Source organism: Pipistrellus kuhlii, unplaced genomic scaffold (genome assembly GCF_014108245.1).
Source record: "Pipistrellus kuhlii isolate mPipKuh1 unplaced genomic scaffold, mPipKuh1.p scaffold_m20_p_22, whole genome shotgun sequence".
NCBI classification, from domain to species: Eukaryota; Metazoa; Chordata; class Mammalia; order Chiroptera; family Vespertilionidae; genus Pipistrellus; species Pipistrellus kuhlii.
Genome location: NW_023425521.1, coordinates 1,835,091 through 1,850,830, shown reverse-complemented (window position 1 = coordinate 1,850,830; position 15,740 = coordinate 1,835,091). Strand labels below are relative to the sequence as shown.

At 61.2% G+C, this 15,740-nt stretch overlaps 2 protein-coding genes across 5 annotated transcripts in view; one reads left to right on the top strand and one right to left on the bottom strand.

Moving 5' to 3' along the window:
- Positions 1-1,024: 1,024 nt before the first annotated feature.
- ACSF2 (acyl-CoA synthetase family member 2) overlaps positions 1,025-15,740 on the bottom strand; it is a 30,172-nt gene continuing 15,456 nt past the window's right edge. Inside the window, exons 2-16 of the mRNA XM_036451353.2 lie at positions 14,431-14,623; positions 13,940-14,068; positions 13,648-13,701; positions 13,185-13,303; positions 12,885-13,050; positions 12,253-12,348; positions 11,955-12,112; positions 11,368-11,459; positions 11,008-11,084; positions 4,388-4,495; positions 3,031-3,182; positions 1,826-1,967; positions 1,630-1,740; positions 1,437-1,505; positions 1,025-1,176 (exon numbers count right to left, since the gene is read on the bottom strand). Coding sequence (XP_036307246.1) covers positions 1,126-1,176; positions 1,437-1,505; positions 1,630-1,740; positions 1,826-1,967; positions 3,031-3,182; positions 4,388-4,495; positions 11,008-11,084; positions 11,368-11,459; positions 11,955-12,112; positions 12,253-12,348; positions 12,885-13,050; positions 13,185-13,303; positions 13,648-13,701; positions 13,940-14,068; positions 14,431-14,623 — 1,717 coding nt within the window. The 3' untranslated portion in view covers positions 1,025-1,125. The remainder of the gene's footprint in view (positions 1,177-1,436; positions 1,506-1,629; positions 1,741-1,825; positions 1,968-3,030; positions 3,183-4,387; positions 4,496-11,007; positions 11,085-11,367; positions 11,460-11,954; positions 12,113-12,252; positions 12,349-12,884; positions 13,051-13,184; positions 13,304-13,647; positions 13,702-13,939; positions 14,069-14,430; positions 14,624-15,740) is intronic.
- Positions 6,542-10,806, top strand: CHAD (chondroadherin). Of its 4 annotated transcripts, none has more exons than XM_036451360.2 (5): positions 6,543-6,747; positions 6,790-7,574; positions 9,606-9,769; positions 9,957-10,102; positions 10,298-10,806. In XM_036451360.2, the coding sequence occupies exons 2-4, from the start codon at positions 6,801-6,803 to the stop codon at positions 10,096-10,098; spliced, it is 1,080 nt and encodes a 359-aa protein (XP_036307253.1). In that variant the 5' UTR covers positions 6,543-6,747; positions 6,790-6,800; the 3' UTR covers positions 10,099-10,102; positions 10,298-10,806. The 4 variants fall into 4 exon arrangements, with proteins under 4 accessions (XP_036307254.1, XP_036307253.1, XP_036307251.1 ...); XM_036451359.2 differs by having other exon boundaries at positions 6,747-6,753; XM_036451361.2 differs by having other exon boundaries at positions 6,542-7,574; positions 10,388-10,806.

The window sequence follows — 15,740 nt, the reverse complement described above, 5'->3', positions numbered from 1 at the left end:
GATTCCGGTCAAGGGCATGTATCTTGGTTGCTGGCACATCCCCAGTGGGGAGTGTGCAGGAAGCAGCTGAATTGATGTTTCTCTCATCAATGTTTCTAACTCTCTATTCCTCACCTTCTTCCTTCCTCTTTGTAAAAAAAATCAATAAAATATATTTTGAAAAATAAAAATAAAAGAGGAGAAGGCCACTGCTGCTGAGAGTAGACACACTAGAGGGTATGGATTGCAAGAAGAAAGTACAGTTTTTATTTCTTGGGTCAAGGTACAGCCTGCTTATCTGGCTCTGCCCATCAAGCAAACGCAGGTTCATTGACTGAAAAAGATATATGTATTTGTTTTTGGAGGGTGGGAGAGGTAGGATAATAGCTAAAGGGTATAGAGTTTCTTTCTCAGGAGATGAAAATGTTCAAAAACGGACTGTGATGACAGTGGCATAGATCTGTGAATATACTGAAAACCAATGAGTCCTACACTTTATTTATTTATTTATTTATTAATATATTTTATTGATTTTTTACAGAGAGGAAGGGAAAGAGATAGAGAGTTAGAAACATCGATGAGAGAGAGTCATCGATCAGCTGCCTCTTGCACACCCCCTACTGGGGATATTCCTGCAACCAAGGTACATGCCCTTGACCGGAATCGAACCTGGGACCCTTCAATCCCCAAGCCCACGCACTATCCATTGAGCCAAACCGGTTTCGGCGAGTCCTACACTTTAAATGGGGCACTGGATGGCAGGTGAACTCTATCTCAGTGAAGCTGTTATGAAAAAAGAATACTTCCAGATGGACTAATCTGGTGATAATATGAAAAAGAAATGCATATAGTCTTTAAAAATCCTCACTGAATCCCTTTGGCATCTCCAGGGAGCGAGCGAGGATTACATTAAGCAGCGAACACACACCAAAGTGCTCAGCACCCGCGTTGACCAGGAGCGTGTCTGAAAGTGCTCCTTCCCCTTTGGAATCTGCCCTCCGTCCCCCAGTAGCTGCCAAGAGACCACCACCAGCGAGAGACCAGCCAAAGAAAACAGAGAAGCTCTTTATGTCGAATCACAAAGACAGACGAGGGGGATGTGGGGGGAAGGGCAGGGAGGGCCTCGCAGGCCCCCCTCCCCTTTATTCACAGGTTTAGATGCCGTTCCATCTGCTCTCGGAGTTTGAATTTCTGGACCTGCAGAGAAGAGAAAGGAATAAACACTGGGCTCACGGCCTCTGCCAGCGAGGGCGACCAGCCGTCTTGGTTTGCCTGGGACTGAGAGGTTTCTTGGGGTAAAGCCAGGAAACTTCGGGGCAAACCAGGATGAGTTGACTAGTTGGTCATCCCACCTCCATGCTCTTACCCATCCCTGGGGCAGAGTCAGGGCCCCCTGGCCTTCTGTGCCTGGGCCCCAGGCCATCCTGCCCCTCCCTTGCCTGCTCCACCATACACACCTTTCCTGAGATGGTGAGGGGGTAGTTGTTGACAAACACGATGTAGCGGGGAATCTTGAAGTGGGAGATCTGCAGACCAGAGGGAGACAGGGCGTGAGGCTGGGTGCGGAGGGGACAGTGGGTGCAGTGGCTGGCAGGGAGAAGGGGCGTGAAGAACGTAGCACAGTAACTTGAGGTGCGTGGAGGCTCCCACCTGCCCTTTGCAGAAAGCCTTGATCTCCTCCGGGGTGGTCTCTTCCCCGCTCTTCAGCTGAATGCAGGCACAGACTTCCTCCCCCATCCGGTCATCCTTCACTCCCACCACCTGCCGGGGTCACAGACAGGCCTCAGCCCTCACCATCCCCACGGGTGGCTCCTGCTCCCGGGGCTCCCTGGCCCGGGGGCCTCACCTGCACTTCCTGCACCTTCGGGTGCGTGTGCAGGAAGTCCTCCAGCTCGGTGGGGTAGATGTTCTCGCCGCCCCGGATGATCATGTCCTTGGAGCGGCCCACGATTTTGCAGAAGCCCTGCTCGTCCATGGTGGCAATGTCTCTGCAAGGAAAGGCCAGAAATGGCCTCTTGCCTCTGCCCAACCGGCCGGCGCACTCACCCATCCATCCAACCTCCACTGAGCACCTACTCTGTGTCCTGCATTGCTCTAGGCTCTGGAGGCCACAGCACGAACAAGACAGTCCCTGGGCCTTACAGTCTAGTGGGGGAGGGAGAAAAAAACAAGCCAATACCTATAGCGTGGCCTCTCTCAACAGATCTAGGCACATGCTGACTTTCTTTTTTAATTTATTGATTTGAGGGAGAGAGAAGAAACACTGATTTGTTGTTCCACTTATTTATGCATTCATTGGTTGATTCTTTTTTAAAAATATATATTTTTATAGATTTCAGAGCAGAGGGAGAGGGAGAAGGAGAGAGAGATAGAAACATCAATGATGAGAGAGAATCATTGATCGGTTGCTTCCTATATGCCTCCCGCTGGGGATCGAGCCCACAATCTGGGCATGTGCCCTGATCAGGAATCGATCTGTGACCTCCTGGTTCATAGGTCGAATGAGCCACACTGGCCGGGCCATTGGTTGGGTCTTGTATGTGCCTGACCGGGAATCAAACTTGCATCCTTGGGGCATGGGGACCGTGCTCTAACCACCCCAGCTACCTGGCCAGGGCTTGACTTCTTTTCTCTCATTCAGGTCTCAGATCAAAGGCTTACACCTTGGGAGGCCTTCTCTGACCACTCAAGCTACCCTCTCTGTAAGAGGCACTTCCTTTCCTCTGATCTTATATTCTCTTCTTCATTTTTATCAACACCTGAAATTCTCTTATTTGTGTTGGTCTCCCTCCACCAGACATGTGCGAAGTAACAGTAAGATCGTTCTCATCTTGCTTTCCACTGGTCTGCCAGTGTCCAGAAGAGGGGCAGGTGAGTAAGAATTTGTTGACTTAACAAATGAGTGTCTGACTCTTGGCTCCAATTGTGGAGACACTGGTGTAGTGCTCGGTCCAGGGGTCCTAGGCCCTGACTCTGATGGTCCCCAGCTCAGCCTCCGGACCCCAGCTTCCCCTCAGCAGCCGAGCCCTCTGCCCCGCTCCGCCCTCTCACCCTGTCCGATACCACTTGTCCTGTCCGATGACTTCCTCGGTCTTCTGGGGCTCCCCCCAGTAGCCCAGCATGACGCAGTACCCTCGGATCCACAGCTCTCCGGGTGTGTTCAGCTCTGCCATGGTCCCCAGCTCCATGTTCACGATCTGGGCCTGGGACGGGGCAGCTTCAGCTTCATGATTCTGCCCACACTTTGGGATTTCTCCCCCACCCATTTCAGGATGGGGTGGAGGGAGAGACTTGGGAATGGCTGGGAGCTTCGTCTTTCCTCCTCCTCTAATAGTGAGCCCTCCCCCTGACCCCTTCCCCAAGGAAGGGACACAAAGGCCAGAGCGGACCCATCACCAGGCAGACGCCTGAGCCGGGCACACAGAACAGGGAGGCCCAGCGCAGAGGGCCTGCGGACACGGAGGGGACAGGAGCTGCCAGAGGAGGAGGCCCATGGCGGGCCGGGCGGGCTGAGGCGTTACAAACTGTGCAGAGGAAGTGGCCGTGTTCCCTGACTTGCCATGTGGCAGCAAACAGAGGCGCCAAAGAGGGTGGTGTGGTGAGGCCGTGTGAACAGGACAGGCGGCAGAGAGGCAGCCTGAAAGCCAGGCAGGGAACTGGGCCGCAGCCAGCGTGAAAGGAAAACGCGGCCTCTGCGTGCCTCAGTGTTCGCCTCCGTGAAATGGGGAGAAGGGCGCTGGCCCCGTGCAGGGCATCCCCCCACATGGCGGGGAGGCTGTCAGACGCCTGGGAGGGAGGGGGCTGAGGTCACGGCACGCTCACTCCGGGGGGGAGGGCAGGAAGGATTCGCACCAGGCCGGCAGAGGAAGCAGCTGCCTGGGCACCCGGGCAGAGACCTCAGGGCGCCAGGGCACAGGGGGCAAGGGGAACCAGGCGTGGGCTGGCACAAAGCTCCAGCGACGGAGCAGGAGGGGAGTCACCGCTGGGAATGTAACAGTGAGAGGTGTTGGGGGTCAGCCTGGAGGCGCAAGGGGGTCCCCAAAGGGCCAGGCTGCTTGGGAAAGTCAGTATTTCCGCCAAGCGGATGGAGGAACCCGGAGGTGAGGGTAGGGGGACTGGGAGGTGGGGGTGAGCAGAGAGCGCTGTCAGGAAAAATCTCTGTGCCTGGCTCCTCTTTGAGGCTGTCCTGGCTGCCCCAGAACAGACAGTGGGGCTTGGCAAAAACACACCTCAGACAGGAAGGGAGCTGCGGAGAGGCGCAGCTGGCAGCTGCTCAGGCCGCCCTCAGCTCTTCCTCCGGGGCCTCAGCCCGCAGAGGAAGCCCAGGCCCGGCCGGGGAAGACCCTGCTGCGGGAGGGAGGGCGTCTCTGCAGGGGGTGGGCACTTGGGCTCCGTGGTCGGGGCTCACCTCTGTGTGAGGCATGATCCTGCCCACGCTCTGGGACTTCTGCTCCTCCGTGTCCTCGGGGAAGCTCATGAAGGTCACAGGACTGTTCTCTGTGGTCCCATAGGCGACCTGGAGGGCCCAGAGAGGGTGTCTGAGGGGAAGGAGGGAAGGAGAAAGGGAGGGAGGGAGGGAGGGAGGGAGGGAAAGAGGGAGGGGGGTAGCTTCGGAGAAAGGGGGGAGCCACCCTGAGGGACGGAAGGAATTGGGGGGAAGTGGAGGACAGCTGAATGGTGGGGAAAGAGGGGCAGTGGGTCGAGGTCAGAGGTCAGGAGGCAGAGCCGCCAGGACACTGGTCTGACTCAACGAACAGGGGCCCCGGATGCGAAACGGAGAGCAGGGGAGCCATCCTCTCCCAGCCGGGGCTCGCTCAGTCTCTGGCTCAGTCTCTGTCTCCCTGGAGCGGCCCCACGCCACCGTCTGTGGCCCCCAGCCTTCCCCGGGCCCAGCCTTCTCCCCCCATCCCCAGGCCGCCTTAGCCCCACTTCCTGACTTCAGGCCACATCAACCCCTCCCCCTCCCTCCCAAGCCAGAGATCCCACCAGCTGATGAGAAAGCCAGCCTGCCTGGCCCAGCTAGGAGCCGCAGACCCATTACCCCCACCCTACCCTGCCCTGTCCGTCCCCCAAAACCCGGGACAAGTGCCTGGCCTTGGGGTGAGTGCCCCTATGCTCTGGAGACTTTCCTGTGGGTTTTATTTCCATCAAAATAAAAATCCAGCCAACGCAAGGATTCCTAAGCCAGTGGCCCCCTCTGCCCTCCCCCCACCCCCCATCCCTAGTGGTTGGAACATCCTGAGCAACAGAAAACCAGAAGCCAGTCTTGGAGGAGCCTGAATACCATCCGGGAATGTCCTGGGCACGTCTGATCCTCACTGAGAGGCAACGGGGTGAAAGGGGCTTGGAGGAGGGGCAGGCCCCCACGCCCGAGTGAGGAGGGGGCTAGCCACTCTGTATCCTATGTCCTTCCCAGTCTGCAAAGACACGGGACCTTTGTCCTCCACACCGCTCCCCCCCCCCCCCCCCCCCCCCCCCCCCCCCACTTCCCTGTGCCGGCTGGCACCGCTCAGGCACAGCTGGAGTCTGGAAATCCCTGGGGTCCAGTTCCTGCACCCCCTCCCGGCACAGACCGCATTCCCCGCCAGGCAGCCCCGCACGGAGTCCCTGATTGCCCCCCCCACCCCCCACTTTCCGCAGGCATCCGGACACACAGAGGCCTGGTCGGCTGGGGCAGGGCTGCCCACAGGACCTGGGCCCCCTTGCCCGCCCGGCCCTCCTGGTCCTGGGGCCACTGCCCAGGTGTGGCCTCTGCCAAGTACATCTTGGCGCCACTCTGGCCGCCACCCTGGAGATGGGAGTGAGGGGACGGGATATTTTGAGGAGAGGAGGAGGGGTGGGGGTGGGACTGTGCTTGTTCAGTTGCCCTGACTCCCTGCCTGTGGTCTTCAGGTGTGTTTTGAGGTCTGTTGGTCACCCCCCTCCCTCTCCCCATCCTCTGCCCCTGACACACACACACACACACACACACACACACACACACACGCTGTTCAGGCTGGTCGGGCTGGTCTTAGCCATGGAAAAAGGGGAGAGTGGGTGCAGGGAAAAACCCAGCTTCAAGCTGGTAGATAGAGCCCCAGGCAAGTCCAAGGGCGTGGGGGGGGCGGGGTGAGAAGGACGGGGGGGGGGGGGGGGGGGGGAGCGCCCACCTCCCCGGGGCTGCCTGCGCGTCTGGCCGGAAGGGGGAGCCCGCCGCCAGGGCGGCTCGCACGCTCCGCTCGGCGGGCGCCGCACAAGAGCCCCATTAAAGCGCCGGCCGGGCTGGCCGACCGCGGCGGCGGCGAGACTCGCGTCCGGCCGTCCGGCCCCGCTTCCTCCCTCTCCGGGTCCAGGGCACCCGGCCCAGCGCGTCCGGGCGGGGGCGGGAGCACGGAGGCTCGGACTTGAGCAAACAAATACGTCCGCGGAACGCCCCCCTCCCCTCGGTGTCATCCCCCACCTCGCCCCCCAAAAACCCGGGGAAGGGGTTAGGCTCGGGGGTCTGGAGAGAAGCAGGATCCCGGAGCGGGGAGGAGGCGGAGGGCCAGGGTCCCGGTCCTGCAAGGTCGCCAGCGGGGAGGGGCCACCCCCACCCCCACCCCCACCCCGCGGAGGGCGGGGGCGCATCCCCGGGCGGGCGGGCGGGAGCCGAGCCCGATGGCCTCGGGGCTCCACGTAGGAGCTGGCTCCGGCTGTCCGCTGCGGTCAGGGCGGCCGTATAAATAGGGCGGGAGACCCGGGCGCCGAGGACTTCCCGCTGCTGCCCGGTGCCCCGCCGTCGTCGTCGTCGTCGCCGTCCAGGTCCTCCTGCCGCCCCCAGCCCGGCCCCAGGCGTCCCGGCCATGGCCGGCCCGGTGCTCCTGCTCAGCCTCGGCCTCCTGGCCGGCCTGCTGCCCGCGCTGGCCGCCTGCCCCCCGAGCTGCCACTGCCACGGCGACCTGCAGCACGTCATCTGCGACAAGGTGGGCCTGCAGAAGGTGCCCAAGGTCTCGGAGAAGACCAAGCTGCTCAACCTCCAGCGCAACAGCTTCCCCGTGCTGGCCGCCAACGCCTTCCGGGGCCTGCCCGGCCTGGTGTCGCTGCACCTGCAGCACTGCCAGATCCGCGAGGTGGCCGCCGGGGCCTTCCGGGGCCTCAAGCAGCTCATCTACCTGTACCTGTCCCACAACGACATCCGCGTGCTGCGCGCCGGCGCCTTCGACGACCTGACCGAGCTCACCTACCTCTACCTGGACCACAACAAGGTCACCGAGCTGCCCCGGGGGCTGCTGTCCCCGCTAGTCAACCTCTTCATCCTGCAGCTCAACAACAACAAGATCCGCGAGCTGCGGGCCGGGGCCTTCCAGGGCGCCAAGGACCTGCGCTGGCTCTACCTGTCCGAGAACGCGCTCAGCGCCCTGCAGCCGGGGGCCCTGGACGACGTGGAGAACCTGGCCAAGTTCCACCTGGACAGGAACCAGCTGTCCAGCTACCCCGCCGCAGCCCTGAGCAAGCTGCGCGTGGTGGAGGAGCTGAAGCTGTCCCACAACCCGCTCCGGAGCATCCCCGACGGCGCCTTCCAGTCCTTCGGCCGCTACCTGGAGACGCTCTGGCTGGACAGCACCAGCCTGGACAAGGTGAGCCCCGGGCGGCGGTGCTGGGCCCCGGCCCCGGCCCCATCTTCGCTGCCCGGAGGCCCAGGGAGCCAGGGCCGCGGGGGGGACACCGTCCCCTCTGTCCTAAAACTGCCCCGTCCCTCTGGCTGTCTCCTCGGCGAGGAGCTCTGTCTCTCATCTGGCCCAGCAGCCCCTGCCCTCCTAGCATGTCTACTTAGAAGCGGGGCCCGGCTGCCCAGGCCCCTCCAATGGCCCCTAGGAAGCTGGTCCAGGGCCCTCCAAGTCCCCCACTGTGGGCAGCAGCCACCTCTTCCTGTCGGGCCTTCGGCCCCTCCTCTTCTGTTTTTCTGTCTCCGGCAAACCTACCGCCCCACAAAGGAAGGTTTGTTTATTGAGGAGCCTTCCAGAGGAGCTGGGTGAATCGGGCCCACAAAGAGACCCTGTTCCCGGAGCGGGGTGTGCGTGTGCGTGTGCGTGTGTGTGTGCGTGTGGTGGGTTGGGGGGGCTGGGGAGCAAGGGGGGAGCAAATACCCAAGGAAGACCTCCTCCAAACACCCCAGGGGCCGTGGCGAATGCCCCCCCTCCGTCCACACACACATGCCACTGCATTCTCAGGTCCATTTCAACCAAATGGGGGCCAGGGACCAGAGCCACCCGCCCCCAAGATTGCAGGCCCAGCCCCCCAGGAGCTCTGTGAAAGGGCAAAGGCAGGCACCACACACCGTTGTCCACCTCTGGCTCAGGTCCCCAGTGTCTCCCGACGGGAAAGACGAGCTGTGCCACCCTGTCCCCTGCCCACCCCAGCCACCAGCCCCCTCTCCTGGCTGCAGCCTCGTGGAATCCCTCCTCCCCTATGAGGCTCAGCACCTGGCCCGGTGGGGCTGGCTGCCTTGGGTCCGGGCGGAATCCCTTCTGGGGGCTGGAAACATGGCTGTGGTGCAGGCGCTGCGGCCGGGAGTTCGGGCCGGCACCAGGGAAAGGCGGGGGAGGCGGCCACCAGAGCCGCCTGGTTACAGAGCCCCTCACACCCACCCTGGCCACAAGCATGGCGATAAGGACAGAATCAAACCTGGACGGCGGCCAGCCTTTGTTTGCATGAACGGAGCCTGCCCTTCCCCACCCTGGCCCCTCCCTCCCTCGCTGAAGTCAGAGTCCCGTCTGGGGGGGGGGGGGGGGGGGGCAGTGCCAGAGCTGCTTTTCGATGGGCAGCAGAGCAGGGGCAGCAGGGACGGACCTGGGCCAGGGGAGGCCGGGCAGGATCCGTGACGCCCGGGCCAAGGTGTGGGCACCAATAGAACATTTCCTCTGGAACAGTCCAGCCTGGCCAAAGGCTCCATCCACCAAGGAGGCTCCACAAATAGCGGCTGGCAGGCGGCGAGGGAGCAGCGAGGACAGGACTGGGGGAAGTCCCGGCACCCTGGGGCTGCGGGGAGCCTGGGCCCATGCCCATCCCACCACACACTGACCTGCTTCACCCTCTGCCAGCCTGGGCCAAGCTCTGGCAGCCTCCCCAGGGGCGCTGTTTGCGCAGGGAGAGAGGTGCCAGGGGTGGAGGAGCTGGGTGTGGTCCTACAGCTACTGTGGACTCCCTGATGTGACCCTGGGTGAGGGACTTCACTTTCCCCCCTGCCTGCAGGCTGGACACAGCACGAGCTACCTCTAAAGGTGGTTGCTTGCACTCAAGCAGTGGTCGGCAAACTCATTAGTCAACAGAGCCGGATAGCAACAGTGCAGTGATTGGGATTTCTCTTGAGTCGAAAACCCACTTTGCGCATGGGCCACGAAGTTTCAATCGCACTGAACGTGCATGCCCACAAGTGGCATTTTGTGGAAGAGCCACACTCAAGGGGCCCGAGAGCTGCTTGGGCCTCGGGAGCTGCGGTTTGCTGACCACTGCACTAAAGCATTAGAGACAACTTGGCCACTTTGAGACACTCCTCAGGGTGCTACTGCTTATGTCCAGGGAAGGACCCTGCCCCTCTGGAGTTGCAGAGCTGGGAGAGGCCGGGCCCTGGGGCCGGGGTGCTCACTCGTGGCTGCCTCGCCCCACAGATTTCCGACGGTGCCTTCCTGGGGGTGACCACGCTGAAGAACGTCCACCTGGAGAACAACCGCCTGACCCAGCTGCCCTCCAACTTCCCCTTCGACAACCTGGAGTCACTCACTCTCACCAACAACCCCTGGAAGTGTACCTGCCAGCTCCGGGGCCTCCGGAGGTGAGAGCACCCCCATGCCACCCCCAGAATCCCCCCCATGTGATGCAGTGGAGGCAGGCTGGCCTTTCGCAAAGACTCCTGGGCAGATGGCCTAGGTCTCTACCTGAGAGCAGAGGTCCTCTGTTTGTTCCTTCCCCCAGCGATGCCACATCTCTCCCCCAACCCCGGCATGCCTCTGTCTCTCCAGGTGGCTGGAAGCCAAGCCTTCCCGCCCCGATGCCACTTGTGCCTCACCTGCCAAGTTCAAGGGCCAGCACCTCCGCAACACGGACGCCTTCCGCAGCTGCAAGTCCCCCACTAAGAGGTCCAAGAAAGCCGGCCGCCACTGAACAGGTGGGCACAGGGCGGGCAGGCCGCAGCTGCCCAAGCCCGGAGGGGGGTCCCGGGGTATGCCCTCTCCACAGAGGGGCGAGCAGGCCCTCCAGTTTTGCAGGGAGCGGAGGGGGGATCCCGCCCACAGCTCTCCCCATTCTCCCCAAGCGTCCTCTGGGTTCCCAGAATCCTGACCCAATCCTTGCCTCCCTGCAGGTCCTGACCCGGCCAGTCCCGGCGACTGGTCTCTGCCTTCTGCTGGAGAAACTACTGACCGCCCACCTCTGACCCCGCCTTCTCCCACAGCCTCTGCTGACGCACAGAGCTGGCCTCCCCTGGATGCGTCCCGGCAGGGGGCTCGGCATCCAGCGTGAACCCAGCTCCGCCATCTCTGCCTGACAGCGAGGGCTCCATCACACCGGCTCCTCTCAGAGAAGTGGCTGCCGAGACCCTCAAGACCTTCAGAACCAGCACTGGGTGGCCATCAGGATGGCCGCCCTTCCGGAACCCTCCTTCCACTGTCCTCTCCCCTTTCCCTTCCGTTTGGAAACAAACATCAGATCCTTGCCCCGCCCCCTTGTGTCCAGAAAGGGTCTTGAGCCCATATGCCAACTCCGCCAGCCCCTGCTGCCAGGACGCTCCAGCAGGACGCTGGTGCTTTGCCAAACCGCCCCCTGCTGCGTCTCTCCCGGTTCCCATGAGTAAAAACGTATGTATGTCTGATAGTCACTCCCCGCCGTTCCCTCTCTCCGTGACGCGCCGCTGACGATGGGGTCAGACTGCATTTTCTCACATCCGCTTTCTGGAAGAGGGGTGGGCTGAGAGGGTCGACATTGGAGACCTGGCCTGGCTCATCCCCACACCCCAACATCTGTTCTCACCCCAGGCTGCCCTGCCTCCCTCCCCCAGCCCCAGCCCCCACTCACCACCAGCTCCTTTGCGTTCAGCTTGTGGATGATGGCTCGGACCACCTCGGGGGGTGCAGGGGACCCAGCGATCACACCTGGGTCAGAGGGAGGGCTGACACGGCTCGCTGCTGCCTCCCCAGGCCCCGGGGACCCCCTTCGCCCCCAGCTCTTTCTAGGGAAGAACATTCACTTCTCATCCCCGGTCCTGGACCTGCTCCTGCACTTGGCAGCTGGCCTTGGGCTGGTGTCCAGCGTGGCTGGGACCTTGCCTCCCTTCCTCCCAGATTTCTATGGTGACCTTTTTGCCCCCTCAGGACTGGGTGCCCATGTAGCGCGTCCAGGCCAATGCTGGCCTGACCACCCTTGGCCCCATCCCACCTCCACGCATGGTTGAGATGTCATAACTGGAGAAGTCTGGCTGGTTCAGCATGTCCACGAACATGGTGGGGGTGCCATACAGGAAGGAGCCTCTGTGCAAGGGGGGTGGCACCTCAAAATCAGGCTTGCAAGGAGAAGGGAACCCCCTCTTTCCACCCACCCACCCACCTTGAGCCTAGAGCACATGTGTCAAACACAAGGCCCGCGGGCCAAATCCGTCCCGCCAGGCCTTGCAATGTGGCCTGCACCGCGCTGTCATCACTGCACTCCGCTGCGTTTCCATCACAATGACAGTTCATGACTGTTCAGTAAACCATTCGGCCCGCGATTTAGGCTGGATTTTAGATTTTGGCCCCTTCTCTGATTGAGTTCGACACCCCTAGCCTAGAGGAAGGGCCGAGGCTGCCACGGAGGGAAGCAGGCAGGAGTTCGCTGGAGGCAGGAGCTGATGCTCTCCTGGGGCGCCCCCTCCCCTGTCTCCCTGACTCCTGGCTGGAGGGAGGCGACGTCCCGGAAAGGGATCAGGGCCCAGGATGAGGAATAGGAGGGTCTCGTGAGCCGGCAGGTAAGGGCCCACAGGTGCCCACCTCTCTTTGCTGACGGCCTCCAGCGCCATCTTGCCATCGAACACCGGAGAGGACAGGATGAGGGTGACGCCATGCATCATGCTCACCATGGTGCCCCCCACGGAGCCCAGGCAGTGGTACAGGGGGGTGGGCAGCACCACCCTCGACTCCTCTGGGGTCTGCAGACGGAGGCAGGAGGCGAGGTCTAGCCTGGAGCCCAAAGCCCCAGCAGCTAGTTCCTCTAGTCAGCAGGGGGCGCCCAGCAAGACCCCCCCCACCCATGCAGGGTACCAGCAAGCCTGCACCAGCACCCCCTCACCTTCAGGTGCAATTTCAAGCGCTCCCCTATGATGTTGGCGTTGTTGACAATGTTGTAGTGGGAGAGGGTGGCCCCCTTGGGGCTTCCTGTCGTTCCCTGATGAGACAAACAGGTGACACGTGGCCTCTTCCTCCCCATCCCCCTCACGCCCTGGGCCGCCCCCATGGGAGAGCTCTGGCCGGGAGTCAGGAGCCTGGGACTGCGGCCCCAGATCCTCTCATTCACGCAATACGTGTTCACCAGGGGTCACCACACGCCTGCGTGGTGTCAAGTGTTAGGATCCAGAAACATGGAGGAGGAGATTTCTGTCCACAATGCCTCTCACGTGGCTTAGAGAACTCCGTGGCCCAGCAGCAGACTCTGGGCCTCAATTTGCCCATCTGCTAAATGAGGGGGCCGGCTCTTCCTGTGCGTCTGCCCCTGGGCTGGGGACAAGAGGGCCGGGGAGGGGGACACGTGACCAGGGTCCCCATGGCTGATGGGTTCCAGAGGACCGCTGGGGCGAGCCCCAGGAGAAGGGTGGCTGCACGCCTGGCCTCCTTCGCGTGCCCTCCTTCTTGGGGAAGGGTCACGGGGGCAGGCGGGGGTTAGCATGCCAGCCCGGGCTCCGGCGCGGGCGACCTCTGCCTTACTGAGGTGAACTGGATGTTGACGGGGTCGTGGCAGGACAGGAACAGCTGGGCGTGCCGCAGCTCGGCCATATGCTGCTCTTTGCTCCCTGCGGCCACTATGTCGTCCAGGAGCATAGTCCCTGGCATTGGGGTGTCCACGGAGATGACCGTGGTCAGGTCTGGGAGCCTGGGGGGAGGGAGGATGGAGAGTCAGGGGCTGAGGACGGGCCCACAGACACACCAGCCTCCTCCCGGGGGTGGGGGGAGTGAATGAGGGGGCTGGGACGCCTCATGACACACTCCTAACCCGGGCCATCCCACCTCTGACTCCTCAGGAACCCTGGGTGGGCCTTCTCCACCTCCGGACAGATGTGCTTCAGGATGTTGTAGTATTGCTGGGTCTTGAATTGCTTGGGGAAGGCCAGGGCTTTGCAGCCCACCTGTGGGAGGGAGCCCCCTCCCCAGTCAGCAGAAAGCCCCCCCGCTGCTCTCTCTCTCATACACACGCACCACGACCCTTACACGCATGTACCACCTCTAACACCACACATTCAATCACACACTACTGCCGGGACACATACATGTACCGTACCACCAGACCACCCCCAACACATACACCAGCTTTGTATCTGCTCAACTACCTCCTCCCCCCACCCACTCACAGCCTAAGGAAGGACAGGCTCCCGGTACCCCCACCGGTGCATGCCTTCCCCGCCTCATCAACCAGAGCCCGTGTTCCAGGCACCCACCCAGCCCCAGGAACAGACCCAGGAACAGACCCTACCTTCTTGAGGGCAAACTCCAGTTCCATAGCCTGGTAGGCGGGGTTCACAGATACCTGATGGAGAGCCAGGGGATGTCAGGGTCCTGGGAAGACCTTGTCCCTCTCCTTGCCCCTCCACGCTCAGCAGGCAGAGAAACACCGTGCAGACAGAGGTAGCACCCTGCCCACCTGGCTCCCCTTGGTGGCTTCAGGAGAAAGCTACCCAAATAGCCAGGCAGGCGCTGGTTGGGTTCTGAGGCCACGAATGATGTTCCCCCACCTACCCAGCTGGGCCAGGCCAGCCCCTCCTCACCAGCACGATGCCCGCCTGGGCTGTGGCCAGCTGCAGGAGCACCCATGCATAGGAGTTGGGTCCCCACATGCCCAGCCGGTCACCCTTGCGAAGGCCGATACTCAGGAGCCCAGAAGCAGCTTTGTCCACCTGGTGTAAACAGACGGGGCACACGGGGTACGGTGTGGGCAAGCAGGGAGGGGCCACGGCTCCCACCTCAGCCCTCGGCCCAGCGGACCACAGCAGAGTCCCCCAGGAACAAGGGACAGGCCTCAGTGGACCTGGAGTGGGGCATGGAACACGGAATTAGCAACTGCCCCAGCGCGACTGATGCAGGAGGCATCCAGGCAACCTCTGCCCCAGTCCTGTCTCCATCTCCTAATGTCCCGTTCCCCCCACACACACACACACATACACACACCCCCGTCAGGTGCCACCCTTGTGGCTCCACCCAGCCAGGGAAGCCTGGGGGTAGCACCTGCCCACTTTCAGGGGTCAAGGTCAGGACCCACCTCTTCCTTGAGCTGAGCAAAGGTCAGTCTGACGTTCTCATGGACGACGATCAGCGCCTCTCGGTCCGGGAACTTTTGTGCCGCAGCATCCAGGCAGCGCCCCACGGTCTTGTTGATCAGACGGAACTTGGTGTAACCCTGGACATAGCTGAGGCCCCCGATGGGCAGCGTGGCAGTGCGGTCCTCTCCGGAGCTGCAGGGAGAGGCGCCGTGGGCTCCAGTGCGCCAGGCCAGGCCTCCCTGGCACCCAGGGCCTGGCACCCCCAGCCGGGAGGCAGGCTGCGAACTGGAGCCCTGGCCATGGAACTTAGGGGCCCTTCACCTGGGGGAGTTTCCAAACCAGAAGCTGACTTCCTGTCCTTTATCAGATTCCCCTCCCGGGTTTCCCAGTCAGAGCCAGGGCCCCGGAGCCTTGGTGCCAAATCACTGGAAAAGGAAACTGAGGCAAATCACATTCCTTGGACTAAGCAGAGAGGTTGCCTCAGGGCTAATAACCATGGCCTTATCCTAGACACCCTCGGGGGTTAGAAAGCCCCTGGGAATTCCTCAAAAGAAACCTTGATGTAAACTATGGACTTTGGTCGTAATAACGTATCAATGCCGGAAGCACTAACTGTACAAATGTACTACACTAATGCAAGATGTTAACAACAGGGAAACTGTGTCTGAGTGGGGTAGGCCAGTGGTCGGCAAGCTCACTAGTCAACAGAGCCAAATAGCAACAATACAATGATTGAAATTTCTTTTGAGAGCTAAATTTTTTAAACTGAAACTTCTTCTAACGCCACGTCTTCAAAATAGACTCGCCCAGGCCATGGTAATTTGTGGAAGAGCCACACTCAGGAGGCCAAAGAGCCACATGTGGCTCGAGAGCCGCAGTTTGCCGACCACAGGAGTAGGTATATGGAACTCTAGTTCGACCTGCTGGGTTATTCTGTAACTGTAACACTGTATTGAAAAAATTAAGTCTAGCCTGATCTGTGTGGCTCGGTGGTTGAACCACTCAAGGTCACTGGTTCAATTCCTGGTCAGGGCACATATCTAGTTTCCGGGCTTGATCCCCAGTAGGGGGAGTATAGGAGGCAGCCAACTGATGCAGTTTCTCTCTCACCAATGTTTCTATCTCTCTGTCCCTCCCCTTCCTCTCTCCCTAAAATCAATTCATAAAACACATACAAACATTAAGTCTATTATTAAAGAAACAAAACCAAAAAAGGCCTCCAGGAGTCCAGGGATCACATGCTTAGGCCAGTGGGTGCTCATTTGCCCATCCCGGTGACAGCTGCTGGCTCCCACCCAGGCCTGGGGAG

Coding starts and splice junctions, on each gene's coding strand:
- CHAD (XM_036451361.2), top strand. CDS start 6,801: ATGGCCGGCCCGGTGCTCCTGCTCAGCCTCGGCCTCCTGGCCGGCCTG. Junction 7,575..9,605: donor ACAGCACCAGCCTGGACAAG/GTGAGCCCCGGG, acceptor CTCGCCCCACAG/ATTTCCGACGGTGCCTTCCT. Junction 9,770..9,956: donor CAGCTCCGGGGCCTCCGGAG/GTGAGAGCACCC, acceptor CTGTCTCTCCAG/GTGGCTGGAAGCCAAGCCTT.